This window comes from Amborella trichopoda, chromosome 3 (genome assembly GCF_054954075.1).
Source record: "Amborella trichopoda isolate Santa Cruz 75 chromosome 3, AtrichopodaSantaCruz75HAP2 v2.0, whole genome shotgun sequence".
NCBI lineage: Eukaryota > Viridiplantae > Streptophyta > Magnoliopsida > Amborellales > Amborellaceae > Amborella > Amborella trichopoda.
Genome location: NC_142338.1, coordinates 21,456,106 through 21,464,949, shown reverse-complemented (window position 1 = coordinate 21,464,949; position 8,844 = coordinate 21,456,106). Strand labels below are relative to the sequence as shown.

Sequence of the window (8,844 nt, the reverse complement as noted above, 5' to 3'; positions counted from 1 at the left end):
CAATCTTTCCAGTCTTTCTATACTATTTGGGGTGAGTTTTTGTGGTACACCTTACTCCTATGGTATAAGGCTGGAGACTTTTTCTTTTAAAAGAAAGTAAATGAGGTTAGTTTAGAGTTGCAGGATTGTTGCACTAAAGGGAAAAATGGAGTAAATAGGTATACGTGTATTCCATTACTTTCTGAGTATCTTTGCCTCATTTTATATGGAAATCCCATTACTTATTTACATCCTACTCCTTGAAGTGCAAGACACTTTTGTAATCTATCCAAAATTAGGAGCCTAGACTCAATCTTTCAATTTTTTTTAGGGAAAATATCTCTTTATCTTTTATTTTTTACTTTTATATCTGATGAGACCCAAAGATTGAAAATATTACTGGTAAGTAAAAGGTCTCCATCTTTTCGGTCTAGAGGGTTGTAAGATAAAAAAGATGGAAACCTTTTGCTTATAAGTAATATTTTTGATTATTTGGTCTCATGAGATATATAAGTAAAAAATAGGGGATAAGAAGATATTTTCCTTTTTTTTCTAAACTAATCTTCCCTATCCTTCTATTAGGAACAACCATTTCGGTAGTGTTTTTGTTGTGCATCTTACTTTTATCGAATCGGGCTAGAGATTTTTTCCTTTTACGAGCAGTGTCTCCTTTATGTTGTATATCATTTCACTCACTATGTAAGTTAATGCATAAATAAACGATTGGTAAATGGAAAAGAAGGATAAGATTTATAGGGCCATGTAAAGTCATCTAAATACCACTTATGAGAGAGAGAGAGAGATGGATGGAGAGATACCAGTTTTAGAGATAGAAGGATGTGATGGCTATGAAATGGGATTAGTGATTGGGAGAAAATTCTCCCATTTGATTAAGAGCAGAGTGGCCAAGGACCAAGTCCTCCTCAACCATCTTCTTCCTTTTTCTCAATCTCCTCAAGGCCATGCCCTTATTCAATCCCTCTCCACTAACAATAGGTCCTCTCTCTCTCATTTCTTTTCATTTCTGTTTACTGTTTCATTTTTATTTCTTCCCTATTATTCCTATACACTCAAAGTTTATCTATAAGATTGAGCATTGTTAAAAATGAAAGAGGACTTGGACAGGGGCATGTTTCCCAGGTATTGGGATGAGCTCTTGGGGATGGCACATGGAAGTGGGGTCTCTTTCCTCAGTGTATGCTTTCTTTTCCAAAATACTGTTTATGTTCGCGCCGTTTGGATGCTCTGATAATTTTGTGCATGGTAGGTTAAATTGGAAATGGGGGTGAAACATGTGTTCTTTTTAACAAGGTTGAGAGCCTGTTCATGTTCAGCTGCACTGTGATGTGAATAAGTAGAGGAGATAAACAGGGTGTAGCTGGAGCAGAAGAAACACTTGCTAAAAATGCTCACTGATGGACAGCCCTAATAGTAGTAATAGCGATGATAAAATGGTCCTTCCAAACTGATCCTTAAGGAGAAAATATCCATGGCCAATTGATTAGTCATTTGTATGCTCAGGTAATCTTGTTCTATATTAGGTTAATTTGGAAATAAGGGTAAAGCAAGGTTTTCATTTTTATTAAGATTTATGAGTGTTTAGCACCACAAGTCTAAGTAAACGGCGGGGACGAGCCGTACTACCTAAAACCAGGAAATAGTGTTATTCTTGATTAAGTGGTCTGTCCAAAACAAGCCATTAAGAGAGAGCATACCATAATCCAATTAATTGGTATCGAGTGATTTACACACGGATCCTAATTTTTTTTTATAATACGAAATACTCTGTTTATATGCAGAAAATACAGAGGTCGGTCAACCTGCCATTCTAACGGAAAAAACTAAAAGCATTTACTAAAAAGTTTGGTCCGAGGATATCTTCGGACTGAGAGACAATTTTGAAAAAAAAAAAAAGGGTTGACCAACCTCTTTGTAAATTCCTCCTATACCTGGAGCAAGAAAAAATTTAGGGTTTGTGCGTAAATTAATCATTAGTATTCGAATATACTTTGGAGTTACAGTGTCCAACTGTATTCATTATTTTGAAATTGTTCACAAAGAGAATTGAGTTCAAACGGACCCAGACTGCCTTGGCCCTTTCCCCTAGGGGCGCACGAGTGAGGCTCTAGCACTGTTAGGGCTGGGTGGGGACAAAAATAAATGAAGCAAAAGTATTAAAAAAAAAAAAAAAAAAAAAAAAAGAAAAAAAAAGAAAGAAATGAAAAGAAAAGAAAGCTTGGGCCAGGCTGACCAAGCTGAGCCACCTGGCCCATTGCCAGCCCAATAGCAAAGTGGCTAGGCCACCAAATTTAGTGGTTCGACTAATCTATATGATTTTTTTTCCCCAAATTTGATCTTGCAGATACTGATGCTGAACTTTAGAAAGGAAATAATCCCATTCCTACCAAAAGAGGTGAAGGAGGAAGCTGATGATTGTTCTGATGTCCTCCTTGTCGACACCTCCTTGGCGATCGCTGCACATAATGAGGACGCCAATTTCTCTCTCATCGGCCACACGTAATACCAATTTACTTGCATTGAGCTCACATCAGTTAAAAGTTCAAAATATATAACCTGTAGTCATGGCCACAAGAAACTAGTGGTTGCGAGGGTCCTCCAATAATGACTCGGACAGTCATAGAGAAAGAGTTGGGCATACACCAGAGCATGACATGACTTCAATGGTGTTACCACTCTCTCCCCATCACAGTTCAATATATTCAGTGGAGAGCAATGACTGTCTTGAGCACATATATCCTGTCGTCATCACGACATAATATACTTGAGTACGGACCCAATAAATTTAGCATGCAGATCTTGCCACCTGATGGAACTTAGCTTGGGGAAATGGTCTAGAGTAAAATTTGGGTTTGTTAAAAACTCTGTCAAAACTAGTGTTTGGTTGGTTTTCACCAATCTGATTGTCGATTTCGACTGGTTCAACATGGCAAACGAAGTGGGTAACCTATTTTGTATCTTCAAACTATTATACATATATTTTATTAACATTTTTGAAATCTGGAAAAACCATTTAGACTGGTGATCCCTCGCTGATCCTATCATAAAGATATGGTTGGAAAACTGCAAATGATGCAACCAATATCTATCTTTTTTTTGCATTACTCTCATTATGGGTGAGAAACGTGTTGGATCACGCAGTGGACCCAATGGTTCGACACCACCAGGCCCGGTTCTAGACCCAGATAACATAATAGGCAGGTGAGCTCAGGGTCTACTTGACCTTGACCCGACCAGACCTAGGTTGAGTTTGGGTTCGGGTTCAACTTGGACCCAATCGGGTCAGGTTGGGTCTTGTCGGGGGTCCCGAACCAACCCGGAATGTATATTTATAAGGTATTTATAAATGGAAAAAGTTGGCGTAAGCCCACTAGCTCACAGTTACATATGAGTCCAACGGCTTAGATTCAATCTGGGACGATCTAACTACCACGAATTTGTTTCGTATTTTAATTTTAATTTTTTTTCTACAAATCCAAGTCGTTTGAAATTTTGGTCGTGTGTTCTTCAAAAATATGAGAATCTAATAAAAATATCAAAAAAATAATTTGTAAGAAATAAATTGACCAAAATACCCCCAAAATGTTTTAGAGGTATTTTGGTCAATTTATTTATTGCGGATTATTTTTTTAATAGTTTTATTAGGTGCACCTTGATAAGAAGAATAGACGCTTAAAATTTCATGTGATTTGGATTTCTAGAAAAAATTAAAATACCAAATAAAATCCGTCAGATCGTCTCAAATTGAATCTGGGATGTCGAGCTAATATGTAGTTGTGAGCTAGTGGAAATACGTCAGCTTTTTCCTTTATAAATATCTAGTAACCATGTATTATAAATATATTACATAACTTTTTATATTTTTTTATATCCAAACCCAGACCCCACATGTCGGGTCCAAGTCTAACTTAAACCTAGTTGGGTCGGGTTTGGATCCGAGTCAACCTAGACCTTAACCCCATCACTTTCCACCCTTAATTGTCACACATCTTTTGTTGTTAGATGTCAACAAAATGAATAGGAATGTTGTACAGGATATCTATGTGAAGTAAGTGGTCTCCTTGTATTTTATGGAAATGTGAATACTACCGATCTCAAATAGTTAGGATAGGGTTTGGATGATAATGACGATATAAATATTGTCTACATCATATTCCAGTTTGTTTCAGATGCAAAAGCTTTGAACTATGAAGAGCTGTGGTGCCTAATAATCTGTTTAGGTTGACCTCTAATCCTTTTTTATTGTATTTTTTCAAATTCTGACTTCACCCTTGTCCCATATTTAGACCTCCTATACTAGGAGGTTATAAAAAAAATTGAAATCTCTAACATTGGGAGGTTAAAAAAAAACAGATTTTATTAAGGTGTGGCCTCATAAGGTGTCAACTTCAAACAATCAAAGTAAGGCACACCTCCAAATTGTATTTGAAGATGTAATTTTGGTGTTGTGATTTTGGCCTGATATATTTATTTTTTACATCTAATTATAAAATTTAAAGTTCAAAGATTTTGCAAATCAAGCAGATCTACAAATACTTGAGAATCTTGTAAATGATGTAAGTTAAAAATCACAATACTTTTAGGACTTGAAATTATCTTTTTACCTCATTTTTAGTTATCTCGAGGTCAATAGGGTCAGTTGCATAGTTTTGTCGGAGTGACATTTTCTAACATCCGACTGACCTCTTATGCAGATTTTTAATACAAGACTCTCCAAGGGCCACAAATATTTTTGTATTTTATAAATCATTTTTACATGATAATTGGGGCGTTTATATGTCGGTAAAGTGTACCCGATTACATGTTTTGAGTTTTTTCTTTCATTTTTGTTGAGTACGCGCTATAAATATGCATGTGCAGGCCAGCCCAAATTCAATCGGACCCATTAGAAAAGTGATTGTCTACCATCAAGCTTCCACTGATTTCTGCTACACTTTTCCTTTTTTTATTTACTTTTTAATGTTTCAACAAACAAGGGTTAGTGTAATAATTTTTAGATATAAAAATGCAATCAAGTATCATTTTAAGTTTTCTTTCTTTGAATTGGTTCCAATTTGAAATGTTCCTCCCTGCAAGTGGTAGTTTTGTAGTTTGCATTTCATTTTATCGCTATGACTTGAATTGCTGCCGAATTTCCGATAAACACAACACTTTATGTTGAAATTGATTATGAAGTATAATAACCATGACTTAAACATGAAGCATTTGCAGTTATTTAGTTAAAGTGAAGATGCTTAGTGGACTCTCTTTCACTGCTTATACATATGCTGGAGAGCTCCCTTCTTGTGCTTTTGGCTTCAACAATCATGGTCTGGTTAGTCCCCATTCCCTGCTTCAATTAAACAGAGTTCAAGATACCTATAAATACACTTGCGAGTCAGAGATTGGAGATTTACAAATACACTTTGCTTTTAAACATTGTTGCTGAAGAAAGTTGTGTTTTTGTTTGGGGATTAGCGGTTGACCAGGAAGACCTGAGAAAGAGTTCAAATTCTATATATCTCAAGAAATTTACAAATATACTCTACTTCCAAAGATTGTTGGTGAAGGAAGTTGTATGTTTGTTTGGCAGTCAGGGTGCCAAAAACATCTGCGTATGTGTGGGTGCGCGCGTGTGTGTGTTTGAGAGAGAGAGAGAGAGAGAGTCATAACATGAAGTTGGTGAATTCAGCACTACTAACTTTTCTGATATAGGTAGCACAGTGTGTAAAAATTATGTTACGTATTCACTCCTCTTTAACAGACGCATGCCTCTTATAATTCATTCTACTCCGCAGGCGTTCACACTTAATTCAGTGCCCCCGACAGAGGCAGAGATCACACCAGGAGGCATTGCCAGAAATTTCATATCTCGTGACCTGCTTGAGGCATCCGACCTCAATGAAGCATTACATGTATGTCATGAACAATAACAAATACCACGCATCTAAAATCCTTCTGGCCATTGTCGTTCCTTTGGCTTGTGAAACACAAATACAAAAGCAATCGAGGAGGTGCAAGACATGATCAAATCATAACAGAAGCAAAGAATAATAAATCATTCTCTATCAATTTGCAATGGGGGAAAAATCTAGAATAGACATTCATGAATATATCATTTCTTGCCAAATGACTAAAATAACATTAATCGAATTGATGCAATATAATACCAAAAGTTAGTTTTCTGAGTTTTCAGCGCATCACCATGAGGGATGTTTCAGTTGGGCATTGCTACAACCTGGTGGATGTGATGTCACGGAGGATCTTGAACATTGAAACTGCTTCGAGGAAGAGGGTATCTGTTCGTGAAATTGGAGGGACACCCTCTTTCCATGCAAACATGTACCTCCACCTTCAAGTGGAGCAGGTAAATAACATGGCATTCCATCCAAAAATGCATACTACATGGGTTTAGGGAGGATAATGTGGGAGCAGCAATGCACCTCCATGAAAGACAGATAGAGAATGCCTAGGATGCATGCTTGGTTCAATTCAGAGAGAGAGAGAGAGAGAGAGAGAGAGAGAGAGAGAGAGAGAGAGAGAGAGAGAGAGAGAGAGAGAGAGAGAGAGAGAGAGAGAGAGAGAGAGAGAGAGAGAGAGAGAGAGATCCATTGATCAAAAGATTACATCTTCATTTCCCTTATATCACATGAAGGTACATGACGATAATTCCCTTCATCGGCAAAAAAGAGCAGGCGAAATTCCAAAGCAATCAAAAGAAGAGATATTGTCGGTTCTTGGAGACTCATCTGATGATAAGTATCCAATATACATGGAAGGTACTCACTATTCAGAAACATTTCTGTAACAATTCTTTATAATATTGAACCCCAGTTTTCCATACACATCTAAACTAAACTGCATCGACTCATGCTTTTATCTTGGTCACCGAATGTAATATTTCATTGCTTTGCAGGGCCATTGCTCCATACCTTATGCACTGTGCTGATTGACCTGGATAAGAAAACAATGTCTATATATCAAGGGAACCCAAAAGACAAGAAGGTTTCTTATTGCTTCTCTCTGTCCTGAAAGAAAAGAAAAAGCAATCTGAAGGCCATGATAGTGGGTGATATCCATGAAAGTTAAAGGCCCAAATCTTAGCAACAAAATCACCAACAATTATCGCAAAAAACTCTCTTTAAGTTATATGAGTGAGGAACAGAGTTCATCACCCACTTGTTATTTCTTCAATAGCTTCATCAACACAAGGCAGAGCAGCTCCCTGCAAGTCCACTAAGGATTCCATCAATGATGATCAATCCTAACAAATTTTATCAACTATCAGAACCATACTGGTTTTCACAAACAGTTACAGAGTGTAATTGCTATGAGAAGCTTGACAAACTACTACATTTTCTTTTTTTTAAAATCGACAAACATGAACATGTTATGTCTTATTTATCACAAGTTTCCGGATAAAAGCAAATTGAAACTGTATGAAATCGACTCTCTTTCTCAATCTTAGAATGGGGGCGTCTATGAGTTATTTTAGTATTGTTAGGGTGCCAAAACTGGTATTTTCTTTTTTTTTTTTTTTTTTTTTTTTGACAATGTTCAAAATATTATTGCTAGAAAGGAATGAAGTTACAATCAACTAAATTAAAGCAGAATCCGAAACTAAGAGAGACTGAAGAGAAACTCCCCTCTTCGCATAAGAATCTACTATGTCGTTTGCCTCCATAAGCACATGTCTGAATGATACATCCAATAAGTCTCCAATATCCATAGCTTCTAACCAAATTGACCTCAGCTTCTATGGGGGTTTCTAAACCTTAGGACGCCAGTTTATTACATTCAAAAAGTCCCCTTCTACTACGCAAGGAATAATCGGATTCTTATCCCTTAGAATCTTTAGCCCTTGGAGAACTGCCAACATTTCAGCCTCATTAGCTGTTTTTTCACCACACGAACCGACAAAGGAGAAAATAATATCACCATTATGATCTCTCGCTACCCCTCCAATGCCTGTCGATCCCGGATTACCATAGGTACTCCCTTCAGTATTAAGATTTATACTTCCCATATCCAGTGCCTCCCATCTTCCTCTTGGTCTTATCTTAATACTCCTCTGTTGCATGAGAATTCCCAAGTTAATTTCCACATCCACCTTTGTAATCTCAAAACCTTCTTTTGTTACTGAGAGAGAAATCCTTTTTTTCATCAAAATGTTATCCATAGAACTCCCTTCAAAAACTTGCCTATTCCTCTCGAGCCATACCTCCCAAAGTACTGCTGCTCTCCCAATATTCGAGATGAAATAGCAATGCATAAGCTGATTTAACCAAGAAACATTCATTCGTTTGGGCTTCCCAAATTACTTCATTACTCACCCCATTGAAGATCTTCTTTCCCTTTAGCCGATGTAACAACTTTGAGTACTAATTAATAAACTCATCATTTAATCTATTATACCCACACACAATATTCCACCTTCTCTAAACCCCATCAAACACCTCACTTACTGTAATCTTCGGATTCACCACAATGTTGTAAACCAACGGGAAGGTTAATTTCAGTGGTGAGTCCCCCTCCCATCTATCATGTCAGAAAAGCCCTTGATCCCTAACCAATCTCCCATTGAACATATTATTTCACAAACCACTTATTATGAAGAATTCCTTTCCAAAAATGAGATTGATTTCTCATCCCTCTTCCTCCACCCATCCATCCCATGTCTCGGTCAATCCCATATCTTGCCTTCACAATATTAAGCCATGGTAGGTTATCCTCCTCTAACGCTCTCCACCACCATTTAGCTAGTAAAGCCCAATTCATATATTTGAGCTTTCTCACTCCCAATCCACCTTCGATAACCAGAGTGCACACTCTATCCCAACTGACCAAGTTGTACTTTCTACCAAAGTT

At 37.1% G+C, this 8,844-nt stretch overlaps 1 protein-coding gene across 6 annotated transcripts; it reads left to right on the top strand.

The window, feature by feature from the left end:
- Positions 1-374: 374 nt before the first annotated feature.
- Positions 375-7,421, top strand: LOC18437235 (uncharacterized). 6 transcript variants are annotated; one of them, XM_020669136.2, is made up of 8 exons: positions 375-975; positions 1,105-1,174; positions 2,342-2,496; positions 5,200-5,311; positions 5,775-5,891; positions 6,173-6,343; positions 6,632-6,755; positions 6,893-7,421. In XM_020669136.2, the coding sequence occupies exons 1-8, from the start codon at positions 782-784 to the stop codon at positions 7,006-7,008; spliced, it is 1,059 nt and encodes a 352-aa protein (XP_020524795.1). In that variant the 5' UTR covers positions 375-781; the 3' UTR covers positions 7,009-7,421. The 6 variants fall into 6 exon arrangements, with proteins under 6 accessions (XP_020524795.1, XP_006847515.2, XP_088718383.1 ...); XM_006847452.4 differs by having other exon boundaries at positions 796-975; positions 5,209-5,311; XM_088862257.1 differs by lacking the exon at positions 2,342-2,496 and having other exon boundaries at positions 796-975; positions 5,209-5,311.
- The last annotated feature ends 1,423 nt before the right edge of the window (positions 7,422-8,844 follow it).